General features: G+C 39.4%; 1 protein-coding gene across 1 annotated transcript; it reads left to right on the forward strand.

Moving 5' to 3' along the window:
• The first annotated feature begins 1,392 nt into the window (after window positions 1–1,392).
• On the forward strand, window positions 1,393–18,576 carry LOC119770350 (nuclear valosin-containing protein-like). The gene is made up of 4 exons (XM_038265047.1): window positions 1,393–1,907; window positions 9,628–12,252; window positions 17,268–17,855; window positions 17,918–18,576. The coding sequence occupies exons 1-4, from the start codon at window positions 1,845–1,847 to the stop codon at window positions 17,972–17,974; spliced, it is 3,333 nt and encodes a 1,110-aa protein (XP_038120975.1). The 5' UTR covers window positions 1,393–1,844; the 3' UTR covers window positions 17,975–18,576.
• The last annotated feature ends 616 nt before the right edge of the window (window positions 18,577–19,192 follow it).

The following is a 19,192-nucleotide window of genomic DNA, read 5'->3' on the forward strand; positions in this document are numbered from 1 at the left end:
AGTTAAAAAGTTAAAAAGTCAAAAAGTTAAAAGACAAAATACTAAAAAGTAAAAAGTAAAAATGTTTAAAACATAAAAATTTAAGAAGCCAAGAATTAAATTGATGAATTTAATTATTAAGGAGTGAATCATGGATTTTAATTTAAATTTTTGAAATCGAAAACTCTAAAATCCAGATATTTAAAAAAAAAGTTATTAAAAAAATAGAAATTTAAAATTCTATAAATTCAAAAAATAATAAACGCAAAAAAAATAAAAAAATAAAGTGAGAAATTCAAAAATATGTTTTAACTGGGAAGTTGAGTTCCTTAAATTTTAAAACCCGAAAATTAAGATTAAAAAAACGTGAAATTAAAAAAGATCATTTTTTTAATTAGAAACAAAAACATAAAAAACAAAATTATTAACACTTTTAAATTCTTTTTTTTTTGAATAGTCGAAATCCAAACAAATTAATGATCAAAAGTCCTAAAAATTGAAGTAAAATATTCATAAAATAAAAAATCTTACATTCAGAAGTCCAAAATTCAAAATTAAATTAAAAGAAATAAAAAAATACAAATTAAAAAAAAAACATCAAAGAGATGACAATTTTAGAAGTTAAAAATTAAATTCTGGAGTTTTTTTTGAAAAGGTCCTATAAACAAAATTTTCATTTTTTGCTTTTTGGGTGTTTATCAATACCCCTGACTCAAGGCGGTTCAAAAAACACCCAAAAAGCAAAAAATTGAAATTTTGTTTATAGGACCTTTTCAAAAAAAACTCCAGAATTGAAGAATGGAAGAGTGTGAAAAGGTAAAATGATAAAAAATTAAAAAAAAAACTAGAATGTTCAAAATTTAAGAATTTTAGAAGTTGAGAATTAAATTGAAGAATTGAAGATTGTAAGAATTCAAGAAATTAAGAATTGTGGTATTTTAGAATATTAAAATTGCAGTATTTTAGAATTGTTGAACTTTAGAATAATAAAATTAAAAAAATTAAGAATTGAATAATCACAAAAAAATATTTAAAAAATATTTAAAAAGAAATTTAATTAAAGATTTTAAGAATTTTAGTATTATACTGTCACCCAGCCATGGCGAGCTCGTTGATAAATTTTATGTAGCCAAAAATGATTCTTTTCAGTTAAATATCACGGATATGTCAACAAAAAACCTTAGAGCCAATCGTCGTTCCAGTTAGCGAGTTCGGAGTTCTAAACACAATTTTATGGCTCAATGTTTTTTTTTTATAATATTCTTTTGAAAAAAATGCATCAAGCGTAGTCCCACACCTTGCGCTTACCTCGCCAACATCTACTTTATCGACAGCTTCGGTTGCGAAGTGAACCAACACCACCAAACCGCACTCAAAAATCGCCCACCTCTTCCTCGCTACACCACTTTGGCAAAGTGTGCGTGCGTGCGAGAAAAGCGGGCCAACTTTACGCGCTAGTTTCTCCTCCAAATTTACCCAGTCCAAAGCGTGCGTTCCTGCGTAAAATTACCTCAAAAGTGACGCCCAGCTGCCAGTGCGTCGCGTGTGAGTGAAATTCACCGAAAAAGAGCACTTTCCGGTGGTAATTTTGACCGGTTTTGCTTCGACCCCGTCGAGGTGAAAAATTTCCGAACGCGTTTGCCTGCTGCGATTACACACGCCCGAGAGTGTAGTAGTGACGGCGTTTGACAGCCGGTTCGCGAAATCGTGTGCGTGTGTGTGCGTTGACAGAGGCAACTGTCAAGTTTTGTTGTGCTGCCAGCAGAAAAGAGTTCGTGATTTTTTGTTTCTCCACGGTGAAAAGACGCGCACAGCTTTTTCGGTGTAATTTGAGTTTTTGAAGTTCGGACGGAATCTGCGCCAAGATGCTGCACAAGAAGCCGGCCGGAGCACTGTACGATCCGATGATCATCCCGCGGGTCAAGCAGGTGGGTTTCAGAAGTGTTGGGGTGGGGAAGGTTCCTTTGAAGGGGTTTGGAGTCAGTGGCCAAAATGGAGTCCTGTTTTTGTTTTGAGGTTAGGTGGTTGGGGACATGTTTCCTTTTTTTTGTTGGCTTCCCCCGGGGCACATCCGGATGGGCGGAGATATGGTGCTCACATCCCGTTTGAAGCTATTTTATGATTTTTAATTTGCTATAACTTGGAATTTGGCCTGCCAGGTTTGGGCCAGATGCTTAAAAAAATTGTTTCATCAGCAAATTACACCGTTGCCGACAGTAACTTTAGACATAACGGCAGGGTGGCCACGTAAGTCGGCAAATCGATAAAGTTGGGAATTAAAAAAAAATCTGGTAAAAGACGGGAATTCCAAGCATGCTAATATGAATAAATATTTTCCGTTTCTTTTTTTTTTTAATTCATTGTGAACAATTATGAAAATTATTTTAAAATCAAATCTGCTTTTATTTTGAGCAACAAAGCCAAATTTCTGGTTGCCTTTACTTGTTTTGATAGTGAAAATACTTGTTTATTAATTGAAAATCCAATTTCATAAGTTTCATATAATAAGGGCCTAATCCTTAACCTATCAAACGAATGAAAATCTTCCCTTTTATAAATAACTTAAAATATTTAGCAAATTTTCTTTTTTTCTGTTTATTTATAGCCAAATATTTTTAAAGCTCTTCTCAAATATCGCAAAAAGTGAGAGGACAAAACATGAACAAACTGGATTCCCTTAAAAAAATCGATTCGAGCTATATTTTGTAAATTAAAGAATTTTGACCCGAAAATTCAAAACTTTGATATTTTCAGTGTTGCGATCCTCACGAGCTCGTGAACGCTTATTTTTTGTTCATTTCACCTTTGCTCCTCGATCCGTAGAATATTTTAAGGCACACAATTTGTTCAAAGTTTAGCAAAAATTCATCGTTGGAATTGTATCAGACTAGACATTTCTTTATGCTGTTTAATTAAAAAGTAAAAAGCTCAAAAATTCATAAATTCATTCAAAAGTTCAACAAATTTATTAAAAAAAAAAAATGATTCTAGAATACAGAGCAGATTCGTTAATTTGACTTTCGCTACATCGAATGCTTGCTAATTCGAACGTATTCGAATTAAAAAGCACTCATCCGTCAAAACCAGTTGTCAAACCACATTGTTCGACTATTTCCGAACTCGTGGTTTCAAGCTTTTGACAGCTGTCAGTCGTTCCAATTAGCGAATTTGAATTCGCTCATTCGAATGCAGTTCCATTCGAATTAGCGAATCCGTTCTGTATCGAAAATTTGATCCAAAAATTCAATAGTACAGTAATTTAAAACAATTTAAAACTCAAAAGTTCAAAATTTCAAAATTAAATAATGAACGCAAAAAATCCAAAATTTAAAAGTGGGAAATTAAAAAAAATATCAGTTTTATCTGAAAAGTTCAGGAACACTGAAATTAAAAAACTCAAATATTAAAAATTAAAAATTTGAATTTAAAAAAATCAAAAAGTCCCGAAATTTTTAAATTAGAAACAAAAACTAAAAAAAAAACCAGCAAAAGTTTTTTGACGGAAATTCTTTTTTTTTATTATTTAACGGTCAAAAATTCCAGAAAATTTAAGTAAAATATTCATAAAATGAAAAATCTTAATTTCAAAATTCCAAATCCAAAAAAAAAAAACATCTCAAAAATAATAAAAAAAAAATCAAAATCAAAGGGTTGGCAACCAAATTAAGTTTAAAAATTTGTAAATTCAGAAATTTACAAATTTATGAGATTAAAATTTCAAAGCTCCAAAATTTCATCGCTACAAAAAAAATCAACGGAGTTCAAAAAGTTCATAACTGATTTTTTTTTTTTAAAAAAAAGGCCGCTTAACAAAATTTTTACTATTTGCTTTTTGGGTGATCTCTAGCTCTAAATAAATGATATTTTAGCAAATAAATCTCACAAATTAAAAAACCTAAATGTCAAAAGCGTAAAAATCAAAAAAAAAATTAAAAAAATAAAAAATCAGAATTCTACTAATGCCGTTGCAAATATTTTTCAAAGTTTATGATTGCTTAAAAATATTTTGATTTTTTTTTCCGAAAATCCGATTTACAGAACCACCAATTTTTTTTCGTTAAAAAAATAGTCGTTATTAAGGCCGTTGCAACGGCCTAATTTATAAATAATAAATATTTACTATAAAATAAAAAAAATCCAAAAACAAAAATATTTTAAAAAACACTGAAAAAGTAAACGTTCGAAAATTTTAAAAACTTGAATAAAAAAAAATAAAAATCTCAGTTTCAAAAATTCAAAAATTCGGTGTTCAGGATTTTATCAGTCAAAATCATAAATATGTTATGATTTTTTTTTTTAAATTCAGCAAAAATAAAATCATTTAATTCACACAAAAAGTAAAAAATAAAAATGTTGTTTAATGGACCTTTCTCCAAAAATAAAGCTACAGATAAAAAGAAATAGAAATTCAAAAAAAAAAAAGAAAATCTAAAAAGTTAGTGTTCAAAGTTTAAAAAAAATACAAAAAAGAAATTTTGAAAGTTCTAAAAATTTCAAGGTCAGAAATCATAAATATGTTTTATATAATAATTTCAAGATTCAACAATAATAAAAACTTAAATTGTCAATTCAATTCAATTTGTGTTAATTAGAATTTAACATTTCTGCTCCAGGATGTTACATTTGCAATTCTGAGATTTGGAGAACCTTTCAACTGAGATCAGTTCATAAGCCTTTACAGGTAGGGTACATGTTTCTAAGTTTAGATTTTGCTAGCTGCGTGCTCTTTTAGGGAAAATAAATTTTGACAAAAAAAAACCCTAGATCTATGTTTGGCTTAAGAATAAAAACTCAAAATCATCAAAATGAAAAAAAAAAATCTATCAGTCTATAACTATCGAGACAAGTCGGCAACTGAAAAAAAAAGATAATTCAAAGGTTATAAAAATGTAATGTCCTAAATTAATAAAATTTATACAAAAAAAACTGAGATTCAAAAACTTAATCAACCGACTAAAAAACATTTTTTTTTACAAAAATGCCAAATCAAAATCTGAAATTCAAAAATTTTAAATAATTTAAAATTCAAAGACTGGAAAAGACAAAAATGCTTAAATTTTGAAAAATTAAACAGACAAAAAATTCAATAGCCTTAATTTTTAATTTCAGAAAAAAATTAATGATGCAAAAAAAAAATTAAAATCTATTAGTCAAAAACTGGGTGCTGAAAAGACAGAATGCGTAACGTGATTTTCGAATGCTCCCAACTATTCCTCACTAATACAACTGCACTACAGCTGTAAACATAAACAAAGTAGTAGGCTATGTTCAAGCTCAAGCGTGTAAGACCACAAGCAGATATACACAGATGCTTCGAAGACGCCCGGAGGGACAGCGCTGGCGGTCTACGACTCGAGCGAGGAGGCGACCTACACGGAGAGCATTAACGACAACTACTCAATCATGAACGCAGAGCTGCGGGCTATTTGCATCGCAGTTGAGCATGTGAAGCAAAAACAGTACGAAAAGGCGGTCATCTACACGGATTCCAAGGCGGCTTGTCAGAGCTTGCTAAACCAAAATGCACTGCGAGAGAACTTTATCGTTTGGAACATTTACAAGGAGATTCAAAACATGCGGAGAGGCTCGCTGAGAATCCAATGGATCCCCAGTCACGTCGGAATACGAGGAAATGAAATTGCGGACCAAGCAGCGAAAGCGAAGTCATACGAGAAGCAGACGGAGTTCATTGGAATTACACTTGGAGATGCTAGAGTACTTTGCCATGAAGAAATCTGGTACAATTGGAGGGAGGAGTACAAAAAAACATCACAAGAAAAAGGACGCTGGCACTTCAAGATCATGGAGAATCCGGGAAGGAACATCTGGTGCAAGGAGCTGCTCCTTACAGCAGAACAAATCCGAGTACTAAACCGAGTAAGAAGTGGACACACGATGACTAAAGAAAGACGCGCGCTTTGGCAGCTGGAGTTGGACGATCAGTGTGAAGTCTGCCAGGAGAAAGAAGACCTAAGTCACCTTTTATACATGTGCCCTGTGCTAAACAACATACGAACCCAATACAACGTTTTGGAGTACATGAATCCCCTGGAGCAAATTCTAACAGACGAAAGCGAGGAAGGCATGAAGCAAGTAGTGAGGTTCATCAAGGAGGCGAAAATCCAGATCTAACGACAACACAACTCGACACAACCAAACACCAAACAAGACGACGTAGGCGAGATGGACCAACTGCGGTCTTAGCCTGTCAGCCCAAAGGAAAAAAAAAAAAGCTCAAGCGTGACATTTCTTTTGCTGCTGAAGTGACTTGTTTTGAAGCATTTTGGATCTGTTGATGTTAGACATTTCGCTGACAAAATTAAGAGCGAGTTTTTCACCGATGTGAAACAGGTCGTATCGAGGTGCTCCGATTTGAATGAAACTTTCAGGGTTTGTTTGTCTATGCATGAGATGAACTCATGCCAAATATGAGCCCTCTACGACAAAGGCAAGTGGGGTAAAACGGGCATTGAAGTTTGAGGTCCAAAAAATATGAAAAATCTTAAAATTGCTCGCATTTCCGTAAAACTTCATCAATTCCAACTCTCTTAGATGCATTCGAATGGTCTTTTGAAGCCCTTCAAAATGTGCTATAGACATCCAGGATTGCACAGTGGGCGAAATGGAACCCAAAATCGGACTTAATTGAACGCGGCTGGTTCCCTGGTATGAAAAATAGTGTTTCTTATGTAAAAAAATCCGAGGAATCGATTGGTGATGGTTTCATCCACCGCACGAAACGGCAAAGGGTCCATTTTGCCCCAATTCCCCATTTTGTAACATTTTTTCTTTAAAATCGGTCTGTATTTAGAGCGGAGGCTTTATGCGGCCATCCAAAATGCACTTAGCTTATGCGAAATTGTCCCAAGAATCCAATAAAAATAACCACTTGCACCGCAATAATTATCTAGGGTCCATTTAACCCCAATTCCGCTATAAAAGCATTTTTGGCCGTTTTCAAATGTTAGGTCAGATTTTAAAAATCTGAAAATATTTTTATCGTAAAGATCAGACAATTTTACATAAAAATGACTGTTTGCACTTGATAGTTTGACACATTTATGTTGATATAGAAATTAAACTTAATGAAAAGGTTGAAGAATCAGTTTTGGGCCAATTTTCCCAAACGCAGAATAAACTGCCTTCTAAATAATTTTTATTTTTATCAACTTAAATGTGTCAAACTATCAAGTGCAAATAGTCATTCTTATGTAAAATTGTCTGATCTTTACGATAAAAATATTTTCAGATTTTTAAAATCTGACCTAACATTTGAAAACGGCCAAAAATGCTTTTATAGCGGAATTGGGGTTAAATGGACCCTAGATGATTTTTGCGGTGCAAGTGGTTATTTTTACTGGATTCCTGGGACATTTTCACATAAGTTATGTGCATTTTGGATGGCCGCATAAAGCCTCCGCTCTAAATACAGACCAATTTTCAAGAAAAAATGTTAAAAAATGGGGAATTGGGGCAAAATGGATCCTTTGCCGTTTCGTGCGGTGGATGAAACCATCACCAATCGATTCCTTGGATTTTTTTACATAAGAAACACTATTTTTCATACCAGGGAACCAGCCGCGTTCAATTAAGTCCGATTTTGGGTTCCATTTCGCCCACTGTGGATTGGTTTGACTTTTTCTCATAGCTTTTGCAAATTACTGTTAAAAATGGATTTTTTTAAAACCTTAATAACTTTTTGCAACAGCCTCCAACACCCATACTCCCATAGGTCAAAAGATAGGTAATTTCATAGGCTATAAGCCTACGGAAATAACTTTTTGGCCAATCGCAGTTTTTCTCATAGTTTTACGATTTTTCTATAACAAACATTTTACAACGTTAGTTTTTGCCCTGTAGGCCTCCATAGCGGCACTTTTTGGTCTGAATTTTGACATATTCGGAATCCTCAAGAAATTTTACATTAGATTGAGGTGTTGAAATTTTGAATTTTATTGGAAAAAATGCCATTTATAATTAGTTAAAATATTATTTAACATTTTGTCGGATTATGAGTAAAACAGGTATTCGCCTACTTGATACAGCATTTGACGTATTGAACACAGGGTATGAAAAATCTAACTTTTTTCAGAAATGTTTTATTAAATTATTTTCTTAAGGGACCATCCATAAACCACGTGGACACTTTTTTGGGAATCTCGAACCCCCCCCCCCCTTCGTGGACAATTGTCCATATAAAAAAAATCTTTTTTGTATGGAGCGTGGACAATCGCCATACCCCCTAAAGTGTCCACGTGGTTTATGGATGGTCCCTAACCAAATTCATAACTCCAACATCTCAATCTAATGTAAAATTTCCTGAGGATTCCAAATATGTCAAAATTGAGACCAAAAAGTGCCGCTATGGAGGCCTACAGGGCAAAAACTAACGTTGTAAAATGTTTGTTATAGAAAAATCGTAAAACTATGAGAAAAACTGCGATTGGCCAAAAGGTTAATACCGTAGGCTTATAGTCCATTAAATTCCCTAACTTTTGACCTATGAAAGTATAAGTGTTGGAGGCTGTTGCAAAAAGTTATTAAGGTTTTAAAAAAATCAATTTTTAACAGTAATTTGCAAAAGCTAAGAGAAAAAGTCAAACCAATCCTGGATGTCTATAGTGCATTTTGGAGGGCTTCAAAAGACCATTCGAATGCATCTAAGAGAGTTGGAATTGATGAGGTTTTACGGAAATGCGAGCAATTTTAAGATTTTTCATGTATTTTGGACCTCAAACTTCAATGCCCGTTTTACCCCACTTCCTTTTGTCGTAGAGGGCTCATATTTGGCATGAGTTCATCTCATGTATAGACAATCAAACCCTGAAAGTTTCATCCAAATCTGAGCATCTCGATACGACCTCTAGAACAAACCGAGCAGAATCTACAAATACTGCCTCTTAAGTACTTCGCGCGTGTTTTGTTTATAGACTAAACGAGGGGCAGCCAAAAGAGGCCTTTTTTGTTTTCCACGTGACGAAAAATTGCGTCAGAAGTGGGTGGAATTTAGTCAATCGTAAGAGCATCCAAATGACACTTTAAAATGTTTCAAAAGTTCGACGCCATCAACTTCTTTTTATTCCGGACAAAATAAATTAATGATCGATTACAATACTTGCTATTTCTTGGGAGCATTTTGCGAACAGTAAATTGGTTCCGATTTGACAGTTTTAAATTGAGGCCGCTTTGAGGACAACTATTCAGCACCCAGGTCAAACATATTAATAAAAGTAAAAGATTCAAACAAAAATTTTAGTATTCAAAAAATATGAAATTCCATAGCTAAAAAATAGAAAAAAAACAAACAAATTTAAAGTCGTCTATTCATAAAATTAAATAATATTTAAAAATTTTAGAACTCCGAATTAAAAAATAAATCAAATTCAAAAACTCTGAATCAATAGCAATCTAAAATGCAAATAAAATATGAAATTTTAAAAGTTGAAAATTGAAAAAATCGATATTTTAAAAGTTTATACAAAATATGAAACTGAAAAAATTATAATTTTTAAGAAAAAAAAAGAGTCCGCCATTCTGGAACTATCGGGACTAGTCGGGAATTCATAAACAGGGTTCGAGTAGCCACCCTGTAACATTTTTTTTTACAAAAACAATCCTAATCTCTTTTCATTTCATTTCTTCACACAGTACCTGGAGGAAAACGTACACCAAACGTACGTGGACGTCGGGGTGATGGCGCGCGAGCTGCAGGACCGGTACCGCGAGTACAACCGCCGCAAGACGGTCCCCTTCCGGATGCTGGTCGAGCAGGCGTACAAAACGGTCCTGCACAGCTACGGCCTCGACAGCAACCCGTCGAGCGACAACGAGGAGGAGGGCAACTCCGACCTGGAGGTGATGGAGGAGGGCGGCGGTGGATCGAGTGGACGGAACGCGAACCACATGAACGACACGCTCACGAACATGTACATGAACAGTGGCAAGGCCAAGGCGGGTGGTTCGGCTGCTGGTGGTGGTGGGGCGGCTAGTGGGGGTGATGGCGATGCGATTGACATCAGTAGCGATGAGGACGATGAGGGCGGGAACTCGCGGGATAAGGAGAAGGCGGTTTCGACGACGAGCGATCGGGACCGGATGAAGGTCATTGAGACGCAGATTGCGTCGAACAAGCACATTACGGTGACGAAGGTTACACGTGGTGGGGCGGAGAAGCCACGGTCGGGGGATGAGGCGGTTGACTCGAGCAATGGGAGTACGAATGGGCGGAGGGCGGCGGAACAGCAGGGACTGCATCAGGCGAAGAGGCGTCGGTTGGAGCAGGCGCAGAATTCCGAGATTAGCAACAGCAATTCTAATCCGCTGTTGCCTGGATATCCGGCGATTGTTCCGGCAGCTTCGTCGCGGAACGTTGAGAAGCAACATCAGCAGAAGCTGCCGCAGCCGGCGAAGGTGGCTCCAGCTGGTGGGAAGTCGGAGCGCCCGAAGCGCTTCAAGAAGGAGATTTGGTCCAAGTTGGTGGACACTTGCTTCTTGGACGTTGGTGGAATGGACAAGATCTTGCGCGATTTGTGCGAGCTGCTGCTGCACGTGAAGCATCCGGAAGTGTATCGGCACATTGGATTGCCACCACCGCGTGGATTCCTGCTGCACGGACCTCCCGGCTCGGGGAAAACATTGCTTGCGCACGCCATCGCCGGTCAGCTCAAGATCGGACTGATTGAGATCGCCGCCACGGAGTTGGTCGCGGGCGTTTCCGGCGAATCGGAGGAACGCATCCGGGAGGTGTTCGAGCAGGCCGCGATCCTTTCGCCGTGCGTACTCTTCATCGACGAGATCGACGCCATCTCGGCGAACCGCGTCAACGCCCAGAAGGACATGGAACGACGAGTCGTTGCGCAGCTGCTGAGCAGCTTGGACGGGCTCTCGCGGATCGAAGGCGGTGACGAGGTGCTCGTCATCGGTGCCACCAACCGGCCGGATGCGCTCGACCCGGCCCTGCGTCGAGTCGGTCGCTTTGACCAGGAAATCTCGCTCGGAATCCCGGACCGCGATGCGCGCGCTCAAATTCTGAAAATAATCTGCAAAAACCTCAAACTTGAGCAGTCCATCAACTACGACGAACTCGCCAAGCTTACCCCCGGTTACGTCGGAGCGGATCTGCTGGCGCTGGTCACCCGTGCGGCCACGACCGCCATCAAGCGAATGCTCACCGAACGCGAACGCCACCAGCTGCTGGTCGAGGCCACCCGCGAGCGTGATCTGGTAATCCAGCTTCGCAAGGCGGAGCAAGAACGGCTCAAGCAGCTGGCCAAGAAGCCCGTCGTCGATGACGAAGTCATGGAGGTGGACGAATCTGCCAAGAGCAAGCTCAACGGAAACACCTCCGTCGATGACGTGGTTGCGCTCGAGGACGACGTCGAGGAGGTCGTAAATCTGGACGACGACAAGGAGGAAGAAAAATCAGCCGAAGCCGAGAAGACAACCTCGGAAGAGGAGAAGAAGGTCGACGAAACCGCCGACAAAGACGCGGCCAAGCCCGACGAAGCGGAAGCTAAACCCGCCGAAGGCGAGGACAAGAAGGAAGCGGAAGGTGACGAAAAGAAACCGGACGAGGAAGCCAAACCAGCTGAAGCTGAAGCCGTCGCGGTCGTCGACGACGCCGACGTCGAAATGGCTGCTGACAGCAGCACGCCAGCCGAGAAGGACGTCGTCCCCGTCGAAGAGCCCAAACCGTCGTCAACCGAAGTCGTTGAAGCGCCAGCCGAGTCGAGCGAAGCCGTCGCCGAAGCGGAGAAACCCGCTGAAGTTGACACCTCAGCGGAAACTCCCGCTGCGGCGGCGGAGCCGCAGCCCGACCCCGAACCAGAAGTCGAACTGATGGAGGAGGAAGAACCCGAGCTGGAACCGATCCCCCTCCCCACGCTGGACCTGCCCAAGCTGATGAATCTCCTCCTCGACCACACGAACCCCCTGGCGGACGCCGAACTGGACAGCTTCTGCATCGAGCGGGACGATTTCCTCGACTCGCTCAAATCGGTTCAACCTTCGGCCAAGCGCGAGGGCTTCATCACCGTGCCGGACGTCACCTGGAACGACATCGGATCGCTGGGTGATATTCGGGAGGAGTTGAAGTTGGCCATTTTGGCGCCCGTGAAGTTCCCCAACCGGTTGAAGATGCTTGGGCTGAGTGCGCCCTCTGGGGTGTTGCTGTGCGGACCGCCCGGATGTGGAAAGACGCTGCTAGCGAAGGCGGTGGCGAACGAGGCCGGGATTAACTTTATCTCGGTGAAGGGACCGGAGCTGCTGAATATGGTGAGTTTTTGTTTGCTCGTTTCTAGTACGGACGTCAACTTCTTGTCTTAAAGTCTCGAAATACTTTGGCTCAGAAGCAGTTTAGGTCGATTCTCGGTCTCTTACTTTAAATTTCACCACATAAAAAAATCGTTAGAGTTTCTTTGTTGGTTTTTCTCGCCTTTCCGGCGTTTTTTATGTCGAGTCACGGAATAATCGTGTAATCTACAAATAAGACGATCATGTAATTTGTTCATCTGATGTGATCGCAACATCTGCTGGGTCCATAACCTAAAAAGAATGGATAAGTTCCGTTTAAACCCATTTGTTCAATGGTGTCTAGAACTCAGTAATTTCGCTAGCCGTTCCAGTATCTTAGTGACACTTGCTGTTGGTCGTGGTCTCTAACATTTCTTCAAAACTGCGATCGCTTTCAGTCGTCTTTCTTGCTACGATGTACGCCCGTAAATCTTGCTTCAATAAATGATTGTTTCTTCACTACACTGAAATAATAAACACCGCCGTCGAGGATTAATATATAAGTTGTCTGTCCAGAATCGTTAGATCCAGGTGGTTCTGCGTCGGGTTCTGACACAATTACATTTGTTTTGTCCAAATATTTGCCTTAATTTTAACTCACCCGAAGTCATTTGAACTGTTTTTACATGCCGGGAAAATTTCGATTATGACACTTCTTCTCAACTGTCAACACCAACAATGCAAAGGGTCTAAACAGTTTTTCAGAAAAATCATTGGTTGACAAGCTAATAACTGTCATCGATATGATTTATTATGTGAAATGTCAAAAACTATTGGTAGATCGAAGGCTTGGAGGCTTTGGTTCTGAAAGTCGACGTCTGTAAGCTGAGCAAAAATAAAATCATTCTACTGCATACAGTCTACAAGACAAGACGTGTTTCTTTACTAAAGGTTACGGGTCCAGCTCAAACCTAGAAGTTATCGAAGTTAAAGAAGTTATTTTTGAAATTTGAAGATGTCGACGAGAAGGTCACCAGTTCGAGATCCAGCACGAAATCAGAACGGACAAGGTGGGAATGCTAGTCAAGTCGGCAGAGGCGGTCGCGCCTACGGTGGTTCTGTTTCGTTTGCGGCTATCGAGAAATTGAGAGGTCGGGACAACTACACCACCTGGTCAGCGGTCAAGCCACCAGCGGAAGTTGCTGTGGACGAAGATCTGTTGCTGCGTGCGTTGTCGGCGATCTGTTTAAGCCTAGAGTCCTACAACTACAGTCATGTGGCGGATGCGGAAACCGCCGCGGAAGCTTGAGAACGCCGAACCGGCGTATTGGATTGATGCGACAATTCACATCCGTGAAGCTTGTCATCTGTGCCAGTGTCGAAGCCTACGGCGATCAAGTTATGACTGCGAGTCAACGTCTAGCTGCGGTTGGGTTCAAGGTGGCCGATTCCTGGATGGCGGGAATTCTGCTGATGGGACTTCCGGAGCACTACGAGCCGACGATCATGGGACTCAAGGCGTCTGGAAAGGCGATGTCTGCGGATGCCGTGAAGTCGAAGATTCTGCAGGACGTGAAGGCCCCTTTGGCTGGGGTTCAAGGCCACTTCCGTCTACGTCCCAAATGCAAAAAAAATGCAAGAAGGTTGGACATTTTGCTACAATTGTCCGGAGAAAGTGACCACAAAGAAACACTAAGGAGAGTGTGGAGAAGTGAGTGTCTTGTCGCGTCGTCGGTTCGTGTGTCAGGCGGTCCGGGAAAAAATACATTTTTCGTGTTGTGTAACGCTGTTACCTACATTAGTTTATTGGTTAAACGTTAAAGCAATGTCAACATTGTTGAAATGTAATGAAGTTCGGAGGAAACCTGTGAAATTTTGAGGAAAAAAGGAAAATTTTGTGTTGCTAATTTCTTCTTTGCGTTGCGTGAAATATGAGTTCCACCAAAACGTCAAACCGGGTGGCACTCACTTCGACTCACGTCACGCATCTCTCTCGTCTCACATCTCTCTTATCTCGTTAGAGTACCTAGAGGAAAGAAGTAAAGTACGGTCGGTAAAATATCTGCGCGTTTAGAATCGAAATAGTGCTATGCGTTGGTTCTTTTAATTTTTGGTGCGTCAAGTTTTTCTTTAAATTTAATTTTAGTACATTCAAGTGTGTTCGATTAAATTTCGCAAATTGATCCGAACATATTGAGCAAAGACAGCGAAAGAAGGGTGGGATTTTTTGGAGTACCAAATGATCAGGTTGCGGCCGCCGGAGGGAAGTGATGGTACCTGATGTTTCCCTTGCGGTTTCCATCGAAGGCCGTTTTTGAAGACGTAAGTAGTGCGTCCATCCCGGGAATTCCCGGGACAAAAATCTCGGGATTTTTCCAAAACCGGGAATTCCCGAATCCCGGGATTTTTCATATTTTGTCCCGGGAATTCCCGAAATTAAAAACATATCAAATTTTGGTCTAGAAATTCAGATTTGGTTGTGGAAATTAGTAATCGATAAGCATTTTAAAGCATTAAAATTTTTATTCGGCATATGACAGCATTAATTTGGCAGGGAAAATTGTTAAATTTTTTGTTTACAGATCCGCAAAATGCTTTACGCCTTAGATATTTTCTACTAAATTTTATTTATTTAAAAAAAAGACTTATTATTATATTCACGTTTATTTATGACTTTAAACTTGAAAAAGCATAATATTTCAAAATTATTTAACTTTTCATCATAAACCGGCATCTGGAGCAAATCAGGAAAAAGTAACGAATTAAGACAGCTGTTTAAGCTAATTTGTTTTTGAATAATGTTCTGATTGTTTTGATTGATTTTGATTACAACAGGAACAGATCAAAACAATTAGTACACAAATTTCCAAATTTATTGCTCTAAAATCTCCTGTACCTATTCAGACTGCAGTCCCGATTATCCCCAGTTGGTAGTTGGTTGGTAGTGACTTAAAGATAATTTTCAAAATATGTTTTTAAATATGTTTTTAAATATAAAACATAAAATTCGAAACTTATCCAAAGTGTTACATTGTCTGGTATAATTTTATTTCTTGTTGTTTTAGACACTTTCAATGAAATTGTATAAGCTTTTGTAGTTATATTATATAAATAAAAATAAAAGAAATATATTCAAAATTCTGGTTCAATTAAATTCCAAAGCACATCAAAGAACACATTTTTAAATTGTGTTTTAAACTATCTAAAGACTGCTGTCCATGTTCAGATTGAAGTGTAGCTTATCACCATTAACAGTTTTGAGCTAATTCTATGATTTAAGCTAGAAAAACGTAACAAATATAATGAAAACATAGATTTTATGACTGCTGCAAAAATTTCCCGGGATCCCGGGAATTCCCGGGATTCAAAAAATATTTTTCCCGTTTCCCGGGAAATTCAAAACCCGGGAAAATTGGACGCCCTAGACGTAAGTGAAAATCTACGAGCGAGCTCAAGGGATCGTGAGTGTGCGGCACTCACACGCGCTACAGACAGCACCTCCTCGGAAAGCTGCTTGATGGTGTGCGTGGCAGGTGAATGCGCCAATTTTAAGAGTAATGGTTGCTGCTGGAGTAAAAATTGATATTGTAAGGTAAGCCCGTTCCCTTTAATGTGCGTGAATGCGTACATTTATCTGAGGGCATACAAGGTGAGTTTAATGTTGCTGCTTTAATTTTTTTAATTTTTTAATGCTTTAAAAATTATATTGAAACCATTTCAAACTAAGTTGTGTATCCTAACAACAAATATGTTTCGATTGTATTACTCATCTTTATTTTTCTATTCAACAGAGAGCGAGTTGTGGCGCTTTAACCACGGCAAATAATGTCCAGGGCATTTGTGGAAATACAATGTCCCATCCTCGAGGGTCCCGGAGCACCAAAACTTCTTAGCATGGTGGCTTCCATCGATTTATTGCCTAAACAAACAGGAACGTGAGCGGGGGATCCCCACGTTTCTTCCTCCCCTGTAGATTCAGAAATGTATTGTTGTCTGAACATTCGTGCTCAAACTCAATCCAATTCAACGAATCATCTTTGCGGTAAACTTTACGCAGTTGGCCTGGCCGCTTTAACGTTTTGTGATGTTTCAAGGCAATTTATTGCATTGGGGCACTGCAAATGTTAATAATGACAAGAGGATGCTAGGCGTTAATCAACCTAAGGCATTTTCCAGGATGCCCTCGAAAGACTGGCTGCGCTAGGGTTAGATTAGATTAGATTAGACAAAGAAACACTAAGGAGAGTGTAAACATTGTGAATGGCCGATCTCTGCTGAGCTACACACCGTAATCCGCGAGCGGTAGAATCCGTCGATACTCTCGTGGTTCAGCAAATTTGCTCAATATTATGCAAAACGATATTTCTTCTCCAAAGCCAACAAAAGCGGCGAGTGAATTAATGATGTTGTCCCTTATTAATTTAAATTTATTTATACCTAGAAAACGGAATGATAACACTATCAAACCGCCAAGGAAAACTATGCTTGTTGATGAAGTAGGACAAAACATCAATGTCGGATGCACCTGACAAACTCATGACGAAGGATCGCTCAAACATTGAGTTATTATAAAGTTTATTATTACTATTTTTCAATATTTTGAAGAAAAGCGAAGTAAAGATCTTGGTAAATGCTGCTAAAAAGCTGCATGGCGGATTTCAAGGTGAATTCTTAAAGCGTCCAAGATTATCTGCTGTCTATTGTTTTTGATGCCATGTTAAACCTGCGTCTGGATCATGGACAGCGCTCGCATTCACTGTGACGCTAATCAATGTAATGTATCTTCTCCCGTACTGTCCATTTTTCAACCCGATAGAAATTTCAATTGTAGTGGCAAAAGATCGTATATAAATGCCTTTTTGCTTTTTAGAGGAATTATTCACAAACTTTTTTAACATCAATTGCAAAAAGCCAAAGAAGGTTCCCACGCCTCAACTTGGTCACCAAAGTTGGTGACGAAACGTTGCACATACTAGGTACTTGAAGTTTACGTCCGTGTTCGGGAAGCGCACGCCCTTTTCTAACCCAAATTTCTTCCCCTTCTCGCCGTCAAACAGTACGTCGGCGAGTCGGAGCGCGCCGTGCGGCAGTGCTTCCAGCGGGCCCGCAACTCCGCCCCGTGCGTCATCTTCTTCGACGAGTTCGACTCGCTGTGCCCGAAGCGGTCGGACAGTGCCGAGGGCGGTGCCGGAATGCGCGTCGTCAACCAGCTGCTCACCGAGATGGACGGCATCGAGGACCGGAAGGGCGTGTTCCTGATGGCGGCCACCAACCGACCGGACATTGTCGATCCGGCCGTGCTGCGTCCGGGCCGACTGGACAAGATTCTGTACGTGGGACTGCCGGCCGAGCCGGACCGGGCGGACATTTTGCGCGCACTCACCAAGAACCGGTCACAGCCGCCGCTGGCCGAGGACGTCGAGCTGGGACTGTTGGCGCGACTCACCGAGGGTTACACCGGCGCGGATTTGGCGGGCCTGGTGCGGCAAGCCTCGCTGCAGACGCTAAAGGATTCGATCGATGCTTGTGATGGCGGTGCGCAGGAGGAGGCATCGTCGGAGGAAGCGGAAGAGCAGCAGCTGGTGGTCGAACTCAGACACTTCCAGGAAGCGATACGCAACATTAAGCCTTCGGTCAATGAAGAGGTAAGTCTTGCATTTTCTTGAGGTTGTTCAAAAACTTAATGTTATTCTCCTTCAACTTTCAGGACAAGAAGCACTACGAGCGATTGAAGCGAAAGTACGGTTCTCCGGCAGCGCAGTAAGTGCCCGCAAACTTTGCTCTGCGCCAACGGAACACAAAGCTCGTAGACTTTTAAGGACATGATTTAGCATTTTAGAGTGTAAGAGAATCAAAATACTGATGAAACTGTAGCAGCAAAACAAAACAAAACACAAAAACAAACTGTCTTACTAAAGCAAAAGTAGAGATCCCTCAAGATACATTTCAAAGTTTTGTAGACGGAGAGAGAAAACAAGAGCATCGTATTCTACACATTATTAACTAGAGTTTAGATTTAGTTGAGTAGTATTGACTCCCCGTTCCCACCTTCTCCAATGTAGGAAGGATTAAAAAAAATGATGTTTGTTTTTACTCACCTCGAATTACTTTTTCCCCACCCAGAAACAAAAAAAAGCTACACAAAGTGAAAAACAATGTTTGATATAAAAAAACTAAGAAAAAAACCGTAAACTTGTGTTTCCTTATACTTTTGCATTTCGTAAGCATTAAAAATATTCACTAGAATGGGGCGGCGAGACAACTCTAGAAAGTAAATATTTGACGAACATGATGAAATACAAACAGACAAACAAAAAACAGTACAGGATGTAAACGTATGTAATAAAAACAAAATCACCTACAAAATTGTTTTCTTTTTTCTCGTTGGTATCAAGTCCTGCGATCATGATTGGCGCGATTTTCAAGAAGGCAGTTCAATTGCTTGCTTATATTTCAGACATAACAAAGGAGCTTTTGCTACCCACTACTGCTAATTTGATGACTTTCTTGACCGGTTCCTTATCAAATGCGTATTCTACAGTAACATTTAAACGTAGATTTTGAAGGAAAAACAAGCTTTGCTGTAAAACCTCTGTAGAATGTTTCGGATTATAGAATCTTCGGATAATCGAGTACCGACTGATTTTATTAAAATGTTTTAAAGCTTTGATTTTTCTGATCTTTTTTAAAGTTTTGAGTTGATTTTTTGCATTTGATTTGAATGTTGAATAATTATAGTTTCGAGTTTTTGAATTTATAAATTCGTACATCAGGCTACTAAATGTACGGATTTTTTACCCGTTCGGATTTTCGTACGCCTTTCGCCAATTTTCAAAAATAAAAAAAAAATAAAAATTAAGATATTAAAAAAAATAACAAAAATTCAAGAAAAGAAACTAAAAAAGTTTTAAATTCAAAAATGTTAGCACAAATAATTCAAACTGAAAAAAATCAAGATTTCAAATTATTAAAAAAAAACTAA

Source organism: Culex quinquefasciatus, chromosome 3, assembly GCF_015732765.1.
Source record: "Culex quinquefasciatus strain JHB chromosome 3, VPISU_Cqui_1.0_pri_paternal, whole genome shotgun sequence".
NCBI classification, from domain to species: Eukaryota; Metazoa; Arthropoda; class Insecta; order Diptera; family Culicidae; genus Culex; species Culex quinquefasciatus.

What these genes read in the sequence shown, in the direction of transcription:
- LOC119770350 (XM_038265047.1), top strand. Translation starts at nt 1,845, where the DNA reads ATGCTGCACAAGAAGCCGGCCGGAGCACTGTACGATCCGATGATCATC. An exon ending in TCATCCCGCGGGTCAAGCAG is followed by an intron (nt 1,908 to 9,627) that starts GTGGGTTTCAGA and finishes TTCTTCACACAG; the next exon opens with TACCTGGAGGAAAACGTACA. An exon ending in AGCCTTCGGTCAATGAAGAG is followed by an intron (nt 17,856 to 17,917) that starts GTAAGTCTTGCA and finishes TTCAACTTTCAG; the next exon opens with GACAAGAAGCACTACGAGCG.